This window comes from Lucilia sericata, unplaced genomic scaffold (assembly GCF_015586225.1).
Source record: "Lucilia sericata isolate MDLA Ls3-8-SP2 unplaced genomic scaffold, ASM1558622v1 Contig000183F_arrow, whole genome shotgun sequence".
Classification (NCBI taxonomy): domain Eukaryota; kingdom Metazoa; phylum Arthropoda; class Insecta; order Diptera; family Calliphoridae; genus Lucilia; species Lucilia sericata.
Genome location: NW_023994211.1, coordinates 143,513 through 168,301, shown reverse-complemented (window position 1 = coordinate 168,301; position 24,789 = coordinate 143,513). Strand labels below are relative to the sequence as shown.

The 24,789-nt window shown below is 30.0% G+C and overlaps 1 protein-coding gene across 4 annotated transcripts; it reads right to left on the bottom strand.

The window, feature by feature from the left end:
* Positions 1-1,268: 1,268 nt before the first annotated feature.
* On the bottom strand, positions 1,269-23,896 carry LOC119601642 (protein peste). Of its 4 annotated transcripts, XM_037952700.1 has the most exons (8): positions 23,373-23,896; positions 17,556-17,623; positions 17,372-17,503; positions 7,021-7,326; positions 6,724-6,939; positions 6,335-6,638; positions 2,585-2,864; positions 1,269-2,522 (listed from the first exon to the last, which is right to left on the bottom strand). In XM_037952700.1, exons 3-8 carry the CDS (start codon positions 17,495-17,497, stop codon positions 2,108-2,110), a joined length of 1,647 nt encoding a protein of 548 aa, XP_037808628.1. In that variant the 5' UTR covers positions 17,498-17,503; positions 17,556-17,623; positions 23,373-23,896; the 3' UTR covers positions 1,269-2,107. The 4 variants fall into 4 exon arrangements, with proteins under 4 accessions (XP_037808628.1, XP_037808626.1, XP_037808629.1 ...); XM_037952698.1 differs by lacking the exon at positions 17,556-17,623 and having other exon boundaries at positions 17,372-17,519; XM_037952701.1 differs by lacking the exon at positions 17,556-17,623.
* Between the last annotated feature and the right edge of the window lie 893 nt (positions 23,897-24,789).

Below are 24,789 nucleotides of genomic sequence, written 5' to 3'. Positions count from 1 at the left end.
ATTGTTTTCTGTCTGTCTGTTTTAGTATAAAATGCCAGCATTTTATATTAGAATGAACACAAACAAGATTAACCTAATCTTTTTAATATTTATACATTAACGAACTTTAATTTAGGATAAATATTTAATTGTTTTTATTTTTTTAATGGTTTAGAAAAAATATATACATATATAAAATAAAGGTTACGATTGTTAGTAATATGTACATTAGATGTGCCCAAAAATATCGATTATGTTTGGATGGGTCTAATTTTGTTTATTAGCGTCTGAAACTAAATGGTTTTAAATTTTAGTCCAATCGGATAACGGGAACTTGTGCCAGAACTCGATTAAAAAAGTGCATAATTGGGTAAATAATAGGACATTTTTTGATTTCTTCAAAAAAAGAAATTCCAAAGAAGCGAAAAAGATGGAGAATTTACTCCATGGAAGTACTGAAAAAGACCTGAAAAAGTTATTTTTATTTGATTCCAAATTCACTACTTCTGAAGTCATTCTCAAGAAGTATTTTTAACGCTTTTTTTGGAAGTGAAATTGTAGTATTATAGAATACAACTAATTTGACTTAAATAATATTAACATTAATTTGGGTAATACTTTTTATTTACTCGAAAAGCCCAAATATAACATTTTTTATCTCATAAAATTATAATATATAATTATAACATATATTTTCAACATTGAAAAAAAACATCAAAAGGTAAAAAAATTCAATTAGTGCTACTTTTGAAGTGGTGATAAATGTTATTCTTTCGGAAGTACTTCGTTTTATTATTGCTGGCAATTTCCCAAGCCATATATTAAAAAAATCATTCGCTTTTTGCATTGTTTGGTCTTTGTTTTGTACGCAGAATTGATATAAAAGAAAATATCTACACAAAAATTGAGTAAAATATGGGTTAATTTGTCATTTTTGCTACATATTTGTGAAAAGTAAATGCCTATAACTTTGTTATTTGTTTTAATATTAACTTGTTGGAAATATAATTTTCTCTAGACGAATTTTAATGGCACAGTTTTTGAAGAAATTAAAAAAAGTCCTATTATTTGCCCAATTTGACACTTTTCAATCGATTTCCGGCACGGGTTCCCGTTATCCGATTTGGCTAAAATTTTACATCATTTAGTTTTTGACACTAAATATCAAAATGGGGACAATCCAAGCAAAATTCATATTTTTGGACACATCTAATGTACTACATACATATGTATATGACCTTTAATATTGTGCGTGTGTTTCTCATGCTTGAATATTATATACATACATATACTTAATTTAAGGTTACAACATTTTATTTGTACAAAGAGTTTGCGCTTGCTTTTATAAAGATCTAAATTGTTTTAGTTTGCAAATAATATTTCAAATACTTGTAGAAAAATATGTACATATGTATATACATACAAATTGCTCATTTGCTTTTAAAGGTTCACAGGTCAAAAAATATAGCTTGAAAACTTGATTAATTGTTTTGACATTTATGTATAACAACAGATTAATTTGATGGTTTTAACACGATTTGAGAAAGTGGCCAAAAATATTTGTTTGTGGTCACAAACTGTTTTTGTTTGTTGAAGTTAAACGGACTGCTGAACTGATAAATTTCATTTATTACTATTTGTTTATAGACTAATGAACAAAATAAGTCCCATCTGAGCAAAATCGAAATTTTCATACTGTCTTCCTATGCACATGTATGTCTGGAAGGAACTAAACACTACATTTTGTTTTGAAATTTTAAATCGAAGTGTATGGTATAATAATGGCAATTTTTTAATTTTATTTATTGTACTTCTGCCACAAAGTTCAAAGGATCACCGATTTGGTAAAAAAAATTGCAAAAGTTCTACACAATTATTGTTCATATTCTCTCATATTGTTAAAAAACATAGTTAATAATTAAAATTTTGTAATATCAGAAAATACTGAACAATAAATCGAGTATCAAAATTCCAATTTAATAAAAAGTTTTAGTCTTTTGACCGCCTTGACGTAGAATGGTATACGGTTCGGTTTATATTTTGTTGTAGATCGAATTTTGAGTTATTATCCTATAATTGCAATTGAGAAATATGTATGTATAATAATCACTTTATTCGCATAAGCCTATCAACTAGTTATCACATCTGAGGAGTACGTTTGATGTGATAAAGTGTTATTCAATAAGCATTCATCTAAAGAACCATTGTTACGCAATAGATCAACATCTCGGCGTTCTATGAGGTTTAGATGTTCTCTGGTTCTGCGGTGTTGCGACCTTGAAATGCTCGTTGAAGTTGTGGCGGATAGTGGTCGAAGTAATTTACTTTTTCCTTTGGGATCTTGCCAGCAGACTGTAACAAATTTTGTTGGATACCAACATATCATTATTACTCCAATTGCCAATAAAATACCAGTTAGTAATTGACCCAATAATACAATTAGTGGTACTAATGCAATATCGGCAGCAATTTCCGAAGTGACTCTCACTCTCTCTTCAGCCCACATAATGGGTATAAAAGTACGAGGTAAATTGTTGAAACCGCTGCAATAAATATTAAGAAAACCATAACAAACATATAAACAAATTTGGTAAAATTTACTTACTTTATGCCTTCAATTGACTCCAGAAGATAGTTTGCCTGAAAACCACCACCCACATCCATTGGCACGCCTGCATTAGGTTCTAAAGTCATGAAAAATTCATGCTTTTCCTTTTCTGGTTTCAGTCCTTCAATTCGTTCTAAATACACAGGATCGGCTTTGAAAAAATGCGGATAAGACATGTATATCGACGAATTGAATTTACAGGGTGATATATTGAATATCCCAGATGCTTCACATTTACCATTAATGCAAAAGCATTTATTTTCTGGGAACATTGTACCTAATAAAAAGAAAAACATTAAATCATATAAAATAAATAACGAGTCTTTTTTCAATTTTCTTTTAATAAGAAATGAAGGCTTGTCAGTTGGTACGTAACTCAGATGTCATTTGGTACCTAAATCTAAAAGCATTTTCAAACTACAATACTGAGTATTAATATTTCTCAATAATACAATACCTATTCTATTTCAAACATACATATTTTAATTATCAATATTACAGATTTTTGGCACACGGTTTTTAAGAGTCGATTATGGATAGCAACCAAACTTCAGTTGAGTTGCCAGCAGTCAACGCAATTGACATAAAACTTGGTATTATGAACGGCAACTTTCGTTGGTTGCCAAAAAGTTATAGATATCGATAATAGACCCATTAAAGTTGATACAAGGCATTACAATACTACAGTGTTAACATACAATGTTTTTCATGAATTGACTTTTCAAAATACCGAATTATTTGCATACATTTTTTTAATCACATGTTTGATCATATACGACAATACTTTTTTACTTATTAACATGTTGAAAAAAGCGTAGAAATACAAACCTACGAATGCAGTTGCGTTTTCTGGTACCAAGAGAAAATGTAAATTAAATGGAGCCATTTTATTGTTTTAGTTTATTTATTCGACACATGATTTTTGTTCATAGAAAGGGCGTAGAAAGTACAAAAGGCATGGCAACTCTAAATGTGAGAGAGAAAATTCGTAAACAGATTAAAATAAATTTTAATTTGGTGCGGATTTCTTCTACGATTTTAGTTGTCAAAACTCAATATAAAAAATAACCGTCTCCGTAGCCACAATATTGTATTTCTACCCTAGGTCAATTTAAGTTTAACTTTTGTAAATAATACAACAAACCAGTCTAAAATGTAACACTTAAAAAAGTCAATTCACCCAGCAAAAACGTACATTGAAAAGTAATGAGTTTTGTTTTAAAAACAAAACGAAATTAAGCACACAGAATACGAAACTGGGCTTATAGTTTGTTAATTCGCTGTTATACTTACAAATCCACTGCTTAGTAATTTTATTGTGCGTCCAAGCCATTACCGAGTTTTTGCTGGCTAATAATGCTTATATTTTCTTATATTCGAAAAAGGTTAAAAATAGTTCCAAAAGTCGAAATTTTTTATTATACTACGGAGGTGTCGTTTTACGGACGTGCTGGTACATTTTACACCTTTTTATTTTAATAAAATTAAAATGTTCTCTATTCAAAAACAAAATAGATAAGGTTGTCATTATTCGGTGTAAACAAACATTTGAAGCATAAGGGCGTACATATATACCATTTGGGAAATTTTACTCGAGACGATAAAAATATCACAAAACTTTTCAATTGTATCTTTGCAGACGGGTTTCTTTAAACATATTTAGATATAATTTATAGCTACCTCTGCAAAATTTCAGTAAAAAATTTAAGTCACATCTTGTCAAAATCCATATTTGAAATTTTGTTAAGATGGAATAAGGGCATATATCCATATATTTCTGTTGCATATGTGTAGTAGTTTTTGATTTTTTATATGGGCTAGGTTAGGTTGATTGGAAGATGTATAGTACATCAAACCCGAAGAAATACACCTAGACCACTATCGGGCCTGTTGTGTGCTCCTTTTCTTCCTTTTGTTCCCTGAGTATATTATTTTTTAATGTTCAGAAATTCCAACCAGAGTTAGTCAGAAATGTTGTTTCCGGAATAACATCACTTCCGAGATACTTGGAACAAACTTCGACAAACTTCGATAGGAAGATGTATAGTACATCAAACCCGAAGAAATACACCCAGACCACTATCGGGCCTGTTGTGTGCTCCTTTTCTTCCTTTTGTTCCCTGAGTATATTATTTTTTAATGTTCAGAAATTCCAACCAGAGTTAGTCAGAAATGTTGTTTCCGGAATAACATCACTTCCGAGATACTTGGAACAAACTTCGACGAATTCTTGACAGTGGCAAAGAAAGTGCTCCAGAGTTTCACTGTCCTCTCCACATGCTCTACATTCGTCTGAATCCGCACGGCCAATTTTGTGTAGATGTGCTCGTAATGTTGTGTGCCAACTCAGAATACGTACCTTCTACTAACTTCAGATTTGCTAATTTTGAGGAGATTTTTCGTCCTGTTCTCATCAGGGTCACCACATAGGATCTTTGTTGTTCTACCCACCGTTTCATTATTCCAAGAGGCGTTATGGGATTCTCTCACCCATATTTTTAATTCAGCTTTTGAATGGTTTTGAGTTCGCCAGGTTAACTACCACGAGCTCCCTTCCCGTGGGCGCCATATTTATTCTAATTCAATTTACACATTCTGTTATTGCTCGGACTTCTGCCTGGAAGATTATGTTATCATTAGGTAAACGGTGGTATATTTCTGTTTCTGGGTATTCAATATAGAACCCCAGGACCATCCATGTAACAACGGATTCTTACTGGTATTTGCACTAGTTTTCCGAATGACCAAGACATTCTATCTGGGATCATCGTTTCAGAGTTTCCGACATATTCTGTGTCTGGTATGCGATCAGGCATGTCCGATGATTGTGTATAACCTTCCAATGTGTCCAGTATACATTGATGACGTGTCCTATAATCGCTTTTGGCCAGTTCACCTAAAGTAAAGAGACGTTCGGCTGTAAGCGCCGCTTCATATCTTAAATATGTATCAATGGGAGGAATATCTAGCAACGTTTCCAGAGATTTGGTTGAAGTAGTGCCACTTATACCCAAGCAGCATGTACGCTGAATTCCCTGTAGTAGTTTGATATTATACTTTTTGTCCAAAGGAGTCCACCAGATTATCGAAGCATAAACTAGAATTGCTCGAATTACACTTTTATAAAGCTAGTTTGTCAAAGTAGGACTAAGACCCCACTTCATGCCTATAGTTCTCCTACATATCTCCTAGCACCGATGTGCCTTGTTGATCCTATCCTCTATGTGGTGTCATTAATTTCGAGAATTACACCTAAGTAATTAACTCTGTCACCGGTATCTTCTTGCCCAGGAAGCAAGGTTCAGTATACGTAAGAAGTTTTTGTCTTTCTTGTGAAAAGACAAGTATATAACAGATTTTTTATATACTTACAATGATTAATTTTTATAAAATTTGGACAGCTTCAACTTAAAAGACTGGAATACAATGTCCAAAAGCACATAAATAAAGTTTGTAACATTAAAGATTAATGATTTACACTAACCTGAAACTTCTCAACTTTAAACTAATAAAAACTTTACAATTTCCTTGTTAATATATTCATATTACTATATACGCCCTTTTTGTTGTCCATATTTATATTAATGTAAGAATAAAAGTTTTTTGCAAACTAATCAAATAATTCATAAATTCTTCTTATTCTTCATAATTATTCTTCTTATTCTGCGAATTTGTGTCTGTGTAAATATTTAACAGATTTTTAACAAAAAGTACCTGTTGTAAAACGTACTTAAATTTTCAACTCACCGTTATCCACTAATCTCTCAGTACCGCTGTATTTATAAGCTGTAACCCCATGTATAGCTACTGTTTCTGTATAATCCAAGGGCACTGCGCGACATATATTGGGGACGTAGAGAAATATAGAATCTTGTGGTGTTAAATTGGGTGGAAAGAATTCCCCCATGGAACCCTTTACACGGCCACACTCTCCATCAAAGACACCATTGTGAGTTTTATAATTCCATTCATGTATTTGACCCATTTTTGAAATATCATCACTGCCGGTAAATATATTAAAATGGCCCTCGTAATGAGCACTATTGTTGCGCTATATGTAAAAACAAATAAATAAATCGTCAAAGTACACATAAGTACGTTATGTTTTCCTTTCTCGTAGTTTAAAGTAATATTACCGTGTACAACCACCCAATACGATCAAAAGGCACTTCTATTGCACTTGTAAGTTTGGAGAAATAACCGCCAATTGTTACAAAGGGATCTTGATAACCAGTAAACAACCATTCATTAGCAGTTTTTGTAATATAAAATTTTTTACTGTAAGCACTTAGGCCACGATTGAGAAAGAATTTTTCGAAATTTGATTTTGTTTTTAATCTTAAAGCAGCTGACTGAAACATAAATTATAAACGAAATTATACTATGTAGGGATTTTACTTAAAAGTATATTTAAAATCTTAAGTTTAACTTACATGTGCAACTGTATCAACCGTGGTTATTTTGTCATCCAATGTGCCATTGCTACTGTCTTGATCAAAATAAAATATAGCCTTTTTTCGAAATGATACCGAAAAATTTGTATGCCATTGAATATCAACTTTATCGGGTGCTTCACGAAATCTATAGGGACCCAATTGTTCGAAACGTGGTTTTTTCTTTGATCCAATATAAAAGTCTTCTGGATTTGTCCAGTTGAATAGATAAACATCAAAATGTAATGGTAATGGTGATATTTTCCAACCTTTGTATGCAGGTGATTTTTCACTTAATGCCATTTCCTGCAATACGTAATAATTAATTAAATTAAAAATAAAAATTTTAAATTAAAAATAAAAAGACAAGACAACATTTTTTGTTTAATTAAAATCTTAAAATATCGAGATATTTAATAAATTTCGAATAGTTCAGATTTTATTTTGTTTTTATATAATAAAAATAATATGGTTCAACATTTTTAAATTCCGAAACTTGACAGGAATAAGGCTTTTTTGTTTTCATAAAGATTTTCGAAAACTGGAATTTTTCTTTGAACAAAATCTAAAGCTGTTAAAATAAGCTTTAATTCACAACGATTGATTAAAAGTGTCATTTTTGTTTTATTTAATGCCAACTTACAACATTTTGATGTTAAAAATTCGAAAGAATTTAAAAATTTTCATATATTTTCATGCAGAACATAATCTTTTTCAAATTCGTTGATGTGGACGTTGATTTAAATTGTAGGAGTGTAAAATTTTGCAGGAACATGTATTTTGATACGGTACTTCGACTTTGTGCCAAACGGCAGCAAAGTTCTATGGTAAAATAAAATTTTCTTATGGTGGAAAATATTATCACTTTTGCTGTGCCAAACGAAATCTTTTTGATTACATTAAATTTTGACAATTGTCACTAATTGCTAATTTTAATAAAAGAAGCTCTAATTATACCCTCCACCACCATCAGTGGTGATAGAGGGTATATATAACTTTGTCATTCCGTGTGTAACACCAAGAAATATTCATCTGAGACCCAACAAAGTATATATATTCTGGGTCCTTATCAATTTCTGAGTCGATTTAGCTATGTCCGTCTGTCTGTCTGCCTAAAACACGCTCACGTTAAAACGAAGAAGAGAGTTATGAATCAAAATTTAAAACAACCTCGAAAAAAATAAACATTTTTTACACATTCTGATGTAATTTTCTCGAAAACCATGCAATATAAATTCATGAAAATCACCATACATAAGTTTCTACAGAAGAGCTTGATCCCTGTTAAAAATTGCTAGCATCGGTCCACAATTTCATATACCTCCCATACAAAAGTACATATTCCCGGAAAATGGGTTTTTTGTTAATAACTTCCGTCACAATGTCGATATCTTCACAAAATTTTACATACTAAAATTTTGTGTCAATAGAATTCATTCAAAGAAAATATTTTCTGGATCGGTCCATAATTGGACATAGCTCCCATACAAGGTCCCCTCCCGAAAATCACTTAAACGCACATAATTCATTAATAAATTAAGATATCCATATAGAATTTGGTACAAGTATTGCTCTCACATACAGAAATATTATTGTGAAAGTTTTTTAGGATCGGTCCATAATTGGTCATAGCTTCCATACAAGTTCCCTTCCCGAAAATCACTTAAACGCGCATAACTCATTACTAAATAAAGATATCCATATTAAATTTGGTACAAGTATTACTCATATGTACAGAAACATTACTGAGAAATTTTTTCCCGATCGCTCCATAATTGGTCATAGCTCCCATACAAGGTCCCCTCCCGAAAATCACTTAAAACCACATAACTCATTAGTAAATGAAGATATCCATATAAGATTTGGTGCAAATATTGCTCTTATATACAGAAATATTATTGTGAAATTTTTTCCTGATCGGTCTATAATTGGTCATAGATCCCATACAAGGTCCCCTCCCGAAAATCACTTAAAACCACATAACTCATTAGTAAATGAAGATATCCATATAAAAGTATTGCTCATATGCACAGAAATATTACTGCGGAAGTTTTTTTCCGATCGGTCCATAATTGGTCATAGCTCCCATTTGGTACAAGTATCACTTAAACGCGAATAACTCATTACTAAAGTAAGATATCCATATAAAATTTGGTACAAGTATTGCTTATATGCACAGAAATATTACTAAGAAATTTTTTTCCGATCGGTCATGGCTCCCATACAAGGTCCCCATCCCGAAAATCACTTAAACGCACATAACTCATTACTAAATTAAGATATCCATATGAGCTTTGTCACAAGTATTGCTCATAGACAAAGAAATATTACTTTGAAATTTTTCTCCGATCGGTCCATAATTGGTCATAGCTCCCATACAAGGTCCCCTCCCGAAAATCACTTAAACGCGAATAACTCATTACTAAAGTAAGATATCCATATAAAATTTGGTACAAGTATTGCTTATATGCACAGAAATATTACTAAGAAATTTTTTTCCGATCGGTCCATAACTGGTCATGGCTCCCATACAAGGTCCCCTCCCGAAAATCACTTAAAATTTGGTACAAGTATTGCTTATATGCACAAAAATACTGCTGTGAAAATTTTTTCCTATCGGTCCATAAATAGCTCCCATACAAGGTCCCCTCCCGAAAATCACTTAAAACCACATAACTCATTAGTTAATGAAGAAATCCATATAAAATTTGGTACAAGTACTGCTTATGTGCACAGAAATATTACTGTGAAATTGTTTTCCTATCGGTCCATAATTGATCATGCTCTTATATACATAAATTATACTATAAAATTGTTTTACGATCGGTCCATATTTGGTCATAGCTCTCATACTAGGTCCCCTCCAGAAAATCACTTAAATGCACAATATTCATTACCAAATAATGATATAGATACAGAATTTTGAAATTTTGTCTTTGTATACATAATTGGTCATAGCTCCCATACAAGGTCCTTTTACGAAAATCTCTTAAACGCACATTACTCATTACCAAATAAAGCTATTGATACAAAATTTTGCACAAATACTAGTTTTGTATACAAAAATTCTATTTCAAGATTTTTTCACGATCGGTTCATATCATGGGTGCGATCGGTCCCATACAAGTTTCCTTTCAGAAAATCACATAAACACTCCTAACTTATTACAAAATTACTATATAGATACAAAATTTGACTGAAATATAGCTCTTATGTACAGAAATTTTGCTTAAAGAATTTTTTACGATCGGTCTATAATTGGTCATATCTCCAATACTGGGTCCTGCCTTTAAAAGCGCTTAAACGTATTTAACTAATTGCAATATCAATTTGTGTAGAACAAAATTATATATATATGTATTTTGAAAATCGTTAAATCTTTCACACACACGCATACATGCAAATTACTAAATATGTATCACTAAGCGCTATTAAGATATAAAGAAAATGGCGTTTGTAATGTTTAATAAATCTTGGAATTGTAATAGATTTAAGCTGTTTAAAATTGGGATTTTTTCTATTTAAGACATGAGAAAACTTATTTCTACAAATATTTGATCAATTAGAAAATTATTAATATAAAAGTAGCTGGTGGAGGATATTTAAGATTCGGCTCAGCCGAATATAGCACTCTAACTTGTTTTTCTTTTCATTTGTCAAAAATTTATGTAGCTAGTAAAATTTATTCACCTCATATCTATCAAAAATTTACATTTTCAAGTAAAATGTTACCGATTGGCACACACTCTTCATAATCAATCAAAAAAGTCAAAGATTTATTTGGAAAAAAACTAAAACTAAAAAAGGTAGTGTCATTCCTCTCTCTCAAAAAAACTTTTTGAAGTCTGCTGGTATTTTTTGAAATTCGTATTTTGTAAATAAATAGAACATCGTTGCCACATATGAAAAAGGGAAAAATAGTTTCTAAGAAATTTGTGTTGTGATTGTGGAATTTATGTTAATAATTTTCAAAATAATTTAGATCCAGTGGTAACTGTTGTCGAGCTGTCCCGATTAAAAAAAGGTATTGTTTTAGTTTGTTATTTAAATTGTATACAATGTAGATTATCATTTGAAAGGGTTTTGAAGCAATGTATAATTGTGTCCTTAGGTTTAGGTTATGTTGTCCATAAAAAGGACAACATCCACTCGGAGACCATAAGGTTCATTCTAATTCCCTTCAAAGAGACTGAAGATCCAAAGACAGAGAAACAAGAACACTAAAAGAAAACAAGAATGATATAAAATATATAAAAAGGAATGATGAATTGAAACTGGTCCATTCTCATGGCGTTTCAACCCAGAAGATTTACCGAGTCAATTCCCTAGTTGAAGAAACGTGAGATAATCTCCAATCGAATGATAAAAGCAGTAGACTGCGGGGGTTAAATCCCGCAATTTCTTCATGTTTGTTATGGAACCTATTCCCCAGCCATTTCAACCTAATATTCTGTGTCCTAGGATAGTGGCAAATTATATGCTCGATGACTCTAATTCCTACCCGTTGGAATGCGTTTACCCAGTCCTATAAGTATCTTGGTAGCCTTCACATCAAGTTCTGTCCCTAAGGCCTTTTATATTTTGCAATCCAATCTACTATTCCAGGACTGCTTAATGATGTCACTCATTCCCTCGAATATTAACATGTAATAATCGTGTCCATATTAGACAATAAACTGGAAGCAAAGTACTTAAAGATTTCGTGAATGTTAAATTTTTTCACTTGAAGAAAACCGTGTATTCTTGGACCGGATGGAGCACTAATTGCAATTGCTTGATACGGACAGCAAGAGACATTCAATTTGATATAGGACTTAACAGGAAGTTTATAGTTTTAATTGAATTTTTTGTACATTTATTTAAATTTTTATTGATTTTTTTTATTAAATTTGTACATTTTGATTTTTAGTTTAGTTTAAATTGAATTTTATTTTTGATTTTGATTAAAAAATAAACAAACAAAAAATGGGATTTTCAAAGTAAAAGTGGTGTGGTAAATGTGTTTATTAAAATACCAGCAAACGTCAGATGGTTAATATGGCGACAAAAAGAGAGAATGACACTACCTTGATATTTTTACCATGACTAAAACTAAAAAAGCAAATCCAAAATTTGTTTTATTTCTTTTTTACATAATATTTAACAAAATGAATTACAAATTTAAACCAAAAAGCATAAATTTCTATGTAAAACACAAGCGTCACAATATCTTTAGGAAAGGCAACCATTTTAGATATTTTTTACAAAGTTCAATATTAAATAAATCACATTTTTAGCCCGATTTTTAGTCAATTTTTGATACAATAAATTTCGAAAATATTATAGACATTTTATTCGTGAATTACAAACGTACGGATCTGAATTTATCCCTCACAGTTCACTTCTTACATACCCATTTATACTTTTTCCGAAAAACTCTTGGAAATGTGAGTGATTATAGCATATTTTAATAATAACAAGTAAGAGTGCTATATTCGGCTGTGCCGAATCTTATCGGCACAGCCGAATATTTTTAAATACACTTCACCATAGTGTATTTAAAAATTTATTTTCCCGACTATCATTATTCATTCATTTTCATTACAACAACGCTAAACGAAATAAACACACAAAAAACAAAATACACAAGGCAGTAAAACCAACAGACATCCAAACATACGAAACGGAATACAGAAAAAAAACAAAAACAAAATACACAACGCAATGAAACCAAACATAGGAAATTCAATACACCAAGAAAACAATGAAACACACAGCCATTCAAACATAAGAAATTGAATGTACCAAGAAACAAAAACAATATACACAAGGCAACGAAACACACAGCCATCCAAACATACGAAACAATATACTCAAAAAAACAAAACACAAAGGCAATGAATAAGCAGTGTTGTTGTTGTTTATTTTTTATGAAAATTTCAGAGGTTGTCTCGGATTTTTGCTTATATCTCCGTTGTTTATGAACGGATTTTGCTGATTTTAAATAGGAAACTTCTCGAAAGCATGTCTGATAGAATTATTGAAGATTTGGATCCCGAAGATATCTGGGGTCTTCAGAAAACTGATTTCAACAGACAGACAGACAGACAGACAGACAGGTCTTTTTATGCCATAATTACGTCAAATATACTATTATCTCCTCAAAAATGATACTGCAGATTTTCGTAATGAAACCCCCCATAAAAATTGACTTGTAACCATTTGTTTCGCAATGAAACTCAACAAAACTAACTGTTATTTACAAATATATCCTTTTCCCAAATTTATTAAGCATCCGCCCATGTTTGACCAATACTTCTATATAAAGCCTCATTTATAAAATTTGTTTTTTTATCAATAAATTGCTTACTTTGGAATTAAAGCAAAATTCAACATAAAAGTTTCATTATGAAAAATAAAAATTTTTTAAATATACTCATGGTGTAGGGTATTACATGGTCGGCCATGCCCGACTATACTTTCCTACTTGTTTTTAATTGTATTTTTATAAACCAAAGTAGAACAGCAGATAAGGGTCGTTCAATATTCGCAAGTTTCGCATTTTTTTCAAAAGTAAAGATACGTTTAGAGTATCAAATAAGTCTCGTGAACATCAAATAGTAAAAAACTACGATGGAATACATTTTACCATCCCTGTAACGAAACACATATTCCTATATTAAATAATGGATATTCCAAATTTTTTTTTTGCGATTCTAATCTTTTATTTTTAGTTTATCTTTATTGATTAAGCAATAAATACAATTGAGTTTTTACTAGTTGTAATACCTTTGTTAGACAAATAATGTTTCGAAAAAAGATAATATGTATGTGTAAAAAGTTGCCGAACCAATTTTTCAGCAACTCGTGGTAGAAGTCAATGTGTAAAACTGTATTCATGTACAGCAGGGTGTCCCGTGGACCATTTTTCTGGAGGAATACCTCTGAAACGATGCGTTTTAATGTACTAAATACGAGAAAATTAAAAAAACTATTTTTTTTTTTGAAAAGGTCCTCAGTTCCCTACCAGCGATTGAAAATCTTGATCTCAGTACAATATGTTCAAAAAAATTTTATGCAATCTTTTCGAAATGGGTCTCAAAAATTCCGTAATTTTGAGCTTATCGCGGGCACTGTTGCCAATTTAGCTATTTTCTCGTCAAATCTAGAGATTTTTAATCCCATTTTGCGGGGAAAAATATGATTTAGCTAATAGCGGGAAATCTAGGGATTTTTCTTTAGATTTTAAGGCATTTTGTATTCATTTATATTTTGATAATTTCGCTTAAAAGTTGCTACGAATGACGATATTTACATATATGTATGTATGTATATAAAAATATGCATTCAATGTAAATTATTTGAGTTTTAGCTGTGTGTATTATACATACTTATTTTGAATGTTCTGAAGAACATAATTAGGAACAAATATTTGTGCGTACAGGTAAAGTTATACGAAAAACTTTAAAAGGGGTATATTTTGTTATTCTCAATTAAAAAACGAATATTTAATTATTCTAGTCTTTTAGTAAATGAGTGATATGATAATAAAATTTACCATAATTCTAAAAACAATTAAGAAAGTATAGTCGGGCGTGGCCGACCATATGATACCCTACACCAGTTATGAATATTAAATGTGATTTATTTTTCATAATAAAGCATTTATCTTCAATATTCCCTTGTTCCGATACATTTAAGCAATTTATGGATGAAAAACTAATTTTTTGAAAGAGGCTTTATATGGGGGCTAGGGGCAAATATGGGCTAAGCCCGATAAAATTTTGTGAATATATTTATATTTACATAATATTTTATTGTGCTAAATTTCATCGCGATATTTGTGTTTATAAGTTAATTTGGGACATTCAAGTAATTTTCTGAAGGGGACTTTGTATGGGAGCTAGGGTCAAATGGGGCCCGATCTTTATGAAATTTGGCAGGGTCATCCAGACTTCTATAAAACTTAGTTGTGCCGCATTTTATCGATACATCTGTATATTTAACATAATTATGAGCTCAAAAGCCCTTTTCGGGGGATTCTGTTCTATGGGGGCTAGGTGAAATAATGGACCGATTTTAACCATTTTCAATAGGCTTCCTTGGGTCAAATAAAACGTGCGTGCCAAATTTCATCCAATTATCTTGAAAATTGCGACCTGTACCTTGCGCACAAGGTTTACATGGACAGCCAGCCAGCCTGCCAGACGGACGGACATAGCTTAATCGACTTAGAAAACGATTCTAAGCCGATTGGTATACTTTAAGGTGGGTCTAGGACGAATATTTTTGTATGTTACAAACATCAGCACAAATCCAATATACCCTCCCCACTAAAGTGGTGTAGGGTATAATTAGTGAACATTGGAAATAAGTGACGAAAGGATCGATCCATAAAGTCCTAAAAATTTACAACATTTTTAAGGCGTATAGGGCCGCATATCGATATTACAGATAAACTTCCCACAAAAGGAGTGTATAATAATAATCTTGGGTGCCCCGGTAGGCTAGTTGGTAGTGTGCTAGCCTGTCAGTCTGGGGGTTGTGGGTTCGATTCCCAGAAAATAAAGGATCGATCCATAAAGGCCAGAATTTCGAAATTCAATTTATTATGACGATTTATCGTATGTATGTATGTATGTATGTATGTATGTATGTATGTATGTATGTATGTATGGTATGTATGTAGTATGTATGTATGTATGTATGTATGTATGTATGTATGTATGTATGTATGTATGTATGTATGTATGTATGTATGTATGTATGTATGTATGTATGTATGTATGTATGTATGTATGTATGTATGTATGTATGTATGTATGTATGTATGTATGTATGTATGTATGTATGTATGTATGTATGTATGTATGTATGTATGTATATGTATGTATGTATGTATGTATGTATGTATGTATGTATGTATGTATGTATGTATGTATGTATGTATGTATGTATGTATGTATGTATGTATGTATGTATGTATGTATGTATGTATGTATGTATGTACGTATGTATGTATGTATGTATGTATGTATGTATGTATGTATGTATGTATGTATGTATGTATGTATGTATGTATGTATGTATGTATGTATGTATGTACGTATGTATGTATGTTTGAATGTTTGTGTTGAATTTTACTAAACATTACTGTTACAAATTATTATTATATTTCTTTTCAGAATCATATAATAAATATATTTTGACGATTTATCGTATGTATGTATGTATGTATGTACATATGTATGTATGTATGTATGTATGTATGTATGTATGTATGTATGTATGTATGTATGTATGTATGTATGTTGTATGTATATGTATGTATGTATGTATGTAGTATGTATGTATGTAGTATGATGTATTAGTATGTATGTATGTATGTATGTATGTAGTATGTATGTATGTAGTATGTATGTATGTATGTATGTATGTATGTATGTATGTATGTTGTATGTATGTATGTATGTATGTATGTATGTATGTATGTATGATGTATGTATGTATGTATGTATGTATGTATGTAGTATGTAGTATGTATGTGTATGTATGTTTGAATGTTGTGTATGTATGTATGTATGTATGTATGTATGTATGTATGTATGTATGTATGTATGTATGTATGTATGTATGTACGAGTATGTATGTATGTATGTATGTATGTATGTATGTATGTATGTATGTATGTATGTATGTATGTATGTATGTAGTATGTATGTATGTATGTTTGAATGTTTGTGTTGAATTTTACTAAACATTACTGTTACAAATTATTATATTATATTTCTTTTCAGAATCATATAATAAATATTATTTTGACGATTTATCGTATGTATGTATGTATGTATGTATGTATGTATGTATGTATGTATGTATGTATGTATGTATGTATGTATGTATGTATGTATGTATGTATGTATGTATGTATGTATGTATGTATGTATGTATGTATGTATGTACGTATGTATGTATGTTTGAATGTTTGTGTTGAATTTTACTAAACATTACTGTTACAAATTATTATTATATTTCTTTCAGAATCATACAATAAATATTATTTTGACGATTTATCGTATGTATGTATGTATGTATGTATGTATGTATGTATGTATGTATGTATGTATGTATGTATGTATGTACGTATGTATGTATGTTTGAATGTTTGTTTTGAATTTTACTAAACATTACTGTTACAAAATTTATTGCGTTCTTATACATGTTCAAATGAACCGTTAAGACGCTTAAAACTCTATCGCAAAATTTTAAAAAGATTAGATAAAATTAAGATAATGAAATGTGTAGAAATGTAAATACATATTCAAAATTAAATATTTTTACTGAGAAAATACGAAAGTTTTTTTGTACTCACCTTTCCTCTAATTTGTGTAAATATTTCTGTCCAATTTAGATAGAGATACACTCCAGCCAAAATCGTCAATAGACCGATTCCAAGTACTAAAAAACGTCTCAAACAGCTGCATTGCGGCGATGTCATTACGCTCTTGAATGAAAATAAACTAAATTTTTTCAAATAGTGTAAGTCGTTGACCAACCTTGAAGGTGACAGAAGCTATTATATATTCGATTGTGTTTTACTCTTATTATTGTTGCTTTTTAGTAACTGATAAATAAAAAATTAGAGAGTAATATCGTTTATTAAACGAGAAAAGGGAATACAAATAGAGAGTTTCAATTTTACTACTGAACTGATTGTTAGATGGGTATATTTTTTGCTTTTGAATGCGTTTTTACCAGTTAATATGTATTTAAATTTATAAATCGGTCGTTTTTACACAGACATCTGTAACTCCTTTCAAAATATGTATACCTTATTTGTTTTAAGATATTTCCCAAAATTTCTGATATAGTGTGTGCTTTGTCATAAATGTTCTTTTGTTTTTCTTCCACAACTCATATACAATGTAAAAGGTCGCGTCTAACGATATAAACTAGGAATGTAACAAATGCTGGCGTATTATTCGCATTCACTTTTGCATTTCCTAAATCTTACCAAATACTATTTCTTTATCTTCCCACATAATGTATGTACATACTATGTTTGTATGTAACAATATACATACATACAGTGTCTCACATATATATTCGAATTTATTATTTTTTATGAATTACTGTGTTATTTTATGATGCTACTTTAAAAATAATAATGGTATTTAAAATTTTTTAATGAAATTTTATTCATTTATATTATTTTTACAAAATACAAGAAAAAAGTAATAAAAACTCATTAATGGTTTCCAAGAAAATGGAAAAAACCCAAAAAGGGTCATTTCAGGTACTGCGCAAAAATATTCGAATTTTTTCTAAGAACTTTATTAGAATACTTGAACACGTGTTTTATTGCCCATTAATTAACCCATTATGCAGGTAGTGGTTATATGGAATATTTAACATTATATTTTTTGGAAATTTGCATAATTATGTTGTAAATCCTTCCTGTGTAAGCGCTTAAAATGTTCAAAGAAAAAGAGTTGATCAATTCAAATTAAAAAATTAATTTATATCTGTATAATCAAGGCCGATCAAATAAATACATATAGGAAATGTTTGATAGATTCCCATCGACAATATATTTTGTCATTACACGCATGGAACAAAGAATTCCATCGAGTATTTGCCATTATCAAGTCGTCCAAAACTGCTGTCAATACAGGACGACAGAGAAATACTGAGGAAATACCGAAGGAACCTTCATCTATCAGCTCCAAAAATTAACAACGAACTCAGGACAGTCCTGTGAATAAAAATTAGTATCGAAATTGTGCACAAAGTACTAGGGAGCAATAATGTGCATGGTCAAGTACCAAGGTGGAAACCACTCATATCGAAGTTAATCGATGTTAAGTGTCTTGACTCCGCAAATAGACTCATAAGTAAGAATATTGGATTCTGGAAGGAGGTTATCTTCGACGATTAGAACAAATATAATATTTTTGGCTCAGATGGTCGTCAAATGATATGGCGAAAGCTTGGAGATGCCTTAGAATTTTCTAACTTAAAACCAACTGTAAAGGACCCAAGTTGCTCTGCCATATTTTGGGGTTCTGTGTCCGTCCACGGTGTTGGACTGCTAAAGTTTATTATTGTAATTATAGACTAGAAGGTCCACTTGTCAATTTTAGAGCAGAATTTGCATGCTAGTACCACCAAAATGAGGCTACAACCCATTCAATTTATTTTTCAACAGAAAAACGATCCAAAATACACGACCTGGTACGTGAAAATGTTGATCATTTACAACACTAAGTATCGTCTTTCACCAAATTTTTAATGGAGTTAATGTCTGGACTTAAACTCCATTGAAAATTTGTGGTTATATTTACAAGAACAACTTTTAAATCACTCATTATCCTCCAAAACCACCATACGGTTGCTTTGCATGACGAATGGGACATAATAACGCCAGAACTATTCCATAAATTGGTAGAAACGGTCCCACGACGCTTGGAAGTTGTTTTTAAAAATAAAGGCTACTATACAAAACATTAATTTCATTTTAATTATTTATTTTTACTTCATAGTGCTAATCTAAATATGATTTATACAAAAAATTCGAATACTTTTGTGAAGCTATTTTTTGCACTTTTTTTAAAAAAAGTTAAATTAGTTTAAGTAAATTATTTTTTTTTTAATTTTTAAAATGTGGTATAAAATTTAAGGACTGTCTGGACAACATAATAAATTTATTTATTTATTTTTCCCGCAAAATCTATTATAAAATGATGTCTGTTTTCATAATACATTAAATTCGAATACTTATGAGAGACACTGTATGTATATGAATTGCTTGAAATTGGGTCGCTCTTTTGAGTTAAAAATTTGGCGTAAAGCGCTCTAAATCATGATTTCACTTCTGAAAAAGGGTGGAAAGGAAACAGATAGTGATTATCATATGAAAAACAACAACTCTTAATCATCTCACAAAAGATTCCCTTGGACGCTGCCAGTTTCGCAAATGGGCATATGGGTGACTCTATGAAAATAGTTTATCGAAAATCTTTTCATGTCATTCACTACCAGCGTGGCCGTTTTGGGCTTTTCCTACCAAATTTGGTAGGATTTTTATCATTTGATAATTTATATAATTAGTGAAATAACAAAATTTAGTACAACGATTTACTCACTTTTATACACTGTTTTAAAATATTTACATTTATATAAATATTATCACATTTTTAGATGAATTGTGAATTGAAATATACAGCTTGAGCTGTATTTGTGTTAGCAAGGTATTATGAAGTAAAAATATTGTTACAACTCTAATATTCATCAAAATATGTAATATCATAATTTATATATATATCAAATTAACTTGAATTATAAAAACTCGATTTTTTATCAAAATATGTATGTAATATCATAATTTTTAATTTTCTTTTCAAATTTGCATTCACGTATCCAACGCAAAATAAAAAAGGAACTCAAAAAATAAATTTATAGTGTTGTAGTGTGTTTTCTTTTAGGGGACGAAATAGTTTAATAAAAAAGTCATAAACCCAGTAAGCGCTATCCAATTTGAACAAAAATTCGTACTAGCACATTTATGAATCTTATAAAGGTAAACATAATATTTTTTTTGTAAAATTGTTCAAAACTAAAAAAAATTTCTTATATTTACTATTATGTGTCTTCAGAATCACAAAATTCTCGGGAAAATTTTTAATAACTCAAAACTTTTTTAAGCAATTTTGAGTTTTTCTACCTTTTTGGAAAGACAATTCTGTAGACATTATGAGTTTGCTATAAAATGGTGCAATAATTAATACTTAAAGCTTCATTTTGTGAAAAAAACTCCAAAAAGTGTCATTTTCTCCCATATAAACGCAAACTTTGGCGGCGTTGCGCGGGCTCACCCTCAAAATAATTGAATAATATTTTACAGTTTTCCATTTGACGTTAAAATACAACATAATTTCATTATTAGAAGTTGATCCGAGAGAAAAGCTATTTTTCGACCCACCCTACTATTCAGTACTTTATTACATGCATTAATAAACAAACAAAGCCAGAGATCTTATTTTTTACTATAGGCCAATGTATGATTTAAAGCCTTTTTAGTTTTTTCAACCACCCAGTAGGGTTGTCAATTATTCGTGTTTAAAATTATTCGAATAAAAATTTACAATATTTTTTTTCGATTCGATAATCTATATCTATCTATATATATAAAAATGAATGTGTGTTTATTTGTTTGTTTGTGGGTTTGTTTGAAGTCTATAGACTGCTAAACGGCTGGACCGATTTTCCTGAAATTTTCACAGTGTCTTCCTGTATGTGTGGATGGAACTATAGGCTACCTTTTATTTCAAAATGTCAAGATCAGCAAATGTCAAAATCAGTATTAAAAGTCGCATATCTCAGAAACTGCAACAGCTAGAGTCGTCAAATTTTGTATGGACAATTTTGACATAGCTATGAACAATTGTGGGCAAAATGGGCAGATTGGGTATAGTGGGCGTGGCACTTCCTATATACAGAAAATATTAAATTAGTATTTCTGATATATGTATATGTATAAGATAGACACCTCAAATTTTATGACAGCCACTTTAGTAATAATATGAATGACAAAAATGGGCAGACTAGAAATAAGGGCGCGAGATACCCCCATGTGATTTAAGTACAAAATATTGTATATCTGAGAAACTATTAGAGCTAGAATCCTCAAATTTTGCAAGAACAATTTTGACATCCATGTGAACATTAGTGTAATAAATTGGCGGATTAGCAATAGGGGGTGTGACAACCAACCCCCCCTATTTGAATTAAGTACACAACTTCGTATATCTGAGAATCCATTAGAGATAGAATCCTCAAATTTTGTAAGAACAACTTGGACATTCATGTGAATATTAGTGGAATAAATTGGCGGATAAGCATTAGGGGGCGTAACACCCTCCATATGAAGAAAATACAAAATTTGCAAGAACAACTTGACACCTATGTGAACTACAACAAGATCTGAACTGTGGTACAAGTAGCTTCAGCATCAATATGAACATTTTAATAAAATGAAAAAATCACTTCTAAAACTGGAAGCATTATATTTTTAACATTGCAAAATATAAATTTTTATAAATTGCAAAAAGTATTAAATGTTTTGTTTCGATTATAACAGATCTTTAGATTTAGTATTTATTTTACAAAATATTAACGTGATTCTTTGTTCAATACTATAATAACATATTCGTAAAAAGTAACATTAAAATATTCGATTATTCGACAAAATTTGCTCGAACTATTCTTTATTCTAAATTGGAAATTTTGTATTCGCTTGAAGAAAAAATAAAATGTTTCCTCGATTAATCGAATAATTTTTATTCGAATGACAACCCTATAGTCCAGTCAGGTTTTGGTCGAATCAACGACGATATATTCAATAACTGAACATTACTGCTTCCAATAAAACACAAATTTTAATGATTCATTATTTTTTGTTTTGAAACATTTAAAAATAAAATAATATATTGTAGAAAATTAGTCGTTTTAGTACCACTGATCAGGCATGGAAAATTTAGTACTTTTTGATATCGGAAAATACCGCAGTACCCCAACGACATTTTCGGTACTTTTTCTAACTTTTAAACTTTTGATAAATTGTCTTGTCTATAGTCAAAAATCTTTTTGCCATAGTTGAGGTGTTATATAGTCTGTGTTATAGCCTTGTTTAGTCGAGTCTAGTCTAATGCAAGTCTATTTAGTCTAGTCTATAAAAATCTATAGTCTAGCGGAAAACTAGTTTAGTACTTAAAACCTAAATTTAAATTTTCCATGCGTGCCACTGATTTATAAATATAGTAAATATGTATTGCTCATTTACTACTTCAAGACTGGCATAATTCAAAATTCGGGTTTTGTGAACTGGACAAAACAAAAAGTCATGTATTTACGAATATTTGATAAGTAAAATTTTAATATAAATATAGTTGAAAAATATATTAACCTTCTCTACCTAAATTTGGTAATTTTTAAATTTAAAAATTATTTAAATAAATTTTAAATGCCATAAAACATTGAAAGCCGTTTTTCCCGAAAAGTTTTATTTTGGTTAGCCAGTCTTGTAGTTAATGATCTGAAAAGTACAATTGTATATTTTCCCATCTCTGTCAGTACAAAAAAAATGTTTTTCTGTGAACATATACTTATTTGTCGTACATAATTACATCAGAAAAAACAGTTGAATTAATATTATCGAAAAATAAATGATCATAATTTTCTTCTCTTTAATTTGTTGTATTATTTTATTTAAACACGTTCAAATATTTTAAATGATTTTTTATAAAGCACTTTTATTTATTACGCCAACAAACACACAAAATTCCAATAATTGAAAGAAAAATAAAAATGCTTACTGTTTATTTATATTTACATCCATGCACAAAAGAAGAAAATAATTTTTATAAATTCTCTAAACATTTGCTTTTTGTTGCTGTTAGTGTTAAGTTTAAATCAAATGTGTAGACATTGGTATACATATGAATTTAATTTGGTGGCGCTACAGCAAGACTACAGATTATTCTCTTTTTTTCTACTTTTTGTGGGTGTTAATTTAATTAAAATAACAACGCATTTTTTTATTATAACACAAAATTCAATATCATTTTTCTATTTGTTTGTGAATAAGTTAAGTGTTTTATATTTTGTCTTTTTTAATTGTGATTATTATGAATCATTTTAGTTTTTTATTATATTTATTCGTCTAGTTGACACTTTTAACGGAACCGATAAGTTTATTTAATCACATAGCAAACACTCGTATTGATTTTGGAATGTGTATGTATATGTACATATTTTTTTATTTCTTTCAATTCTCTGATGTTCTCACTACTTTACCGCTAAACGATCGCACAATGCGACTGTTGACTTGATACTATTTTCAATTAAATTTTAAAAGTAGATTGCAGTGTTGTCAACTCGTCCAAGAACAAAAGTACCGTGGCTCAAAAACGGGTCAAAAATTCCAAACCCGTGGGTAAATAAATTTACAATTTAAAAACATTTTTTTTTTGTAGATTTATTAAAATTAAGTCAAAAGGGCTTGCTTCATATAAAATAATTTCGTTTATTAACATAAAAAAAGTAGTGGAAAGTTCGTTAGCTATCATTAAATTTGGAAAAACATACTTTGAAAATCATCAAGCCTCAACAATCGAATAAGAAAATTAATTAATAATAAAATTATTGAAATTATATATGTATATAATATGTGTATAATATAACCAATAGTCTAATTGGTTATATAAAGATAGTTGTAGGAAAATTTGATAAATTTAAAAAATCCGTAGTATTATTTAAAAAAAAAACACTGTGATAAATTTTAAAAATCACTACAAATACCCGTTTATTTTTCAAAAACTACCTGAAAAACGCCGAATGGAAACACTGGTAGATTGTATAGTATACTTCAGGCATGGAAAATGAAAATTTTGAAATGGTACCGAACACCAACCACAAAAGTATCATTTAAACATAACAGAATGTTAGGGTTTTTTCTTGCATATCAAGACAGAACTTAAAGAAAATTTAATCAATTTGAATAAGTTATTTCGTTATGCGCTCTTTTCTATTTCCATGATAAGGACTTTTTGTTTGAGTTATAATTTTTATTTATAACTTTAGATTTATTACCTGTTTTACAACATATTAACGTAATTATTTATTCAATACTACTTACATATCGAGCCCTTTTTGCAAAATGGACGTAAGCGACTTGATTTTCGTTTTTTTTTTTATAGAAATCGATAATTTAGGTCTATTAGCATCATCTGT

Excerpts from the sequence above, each read along its gene's own strand:
- LOC119601642 (XM_037952698.1), bottom strand. The coding sequence starts at position 23,395 with ATGGATGTAAATATAAATAAACA. Across the intron at positions 7,327-17,371 it reads TTACACAAATTAGAGGAAAG|GAAATGGCATTAAGTGAAAA; the intron begins GTGAGTACAAAA and ends TACGTATTGCAG. Across the intron at positions 2,865-6,334 it reads TGAGAGATTAGTGGATAACG|GTACAATGTTCCCAGAAAAT; the intron begins GTGAGTTGAAAA and ends TCTTTTTATTAG.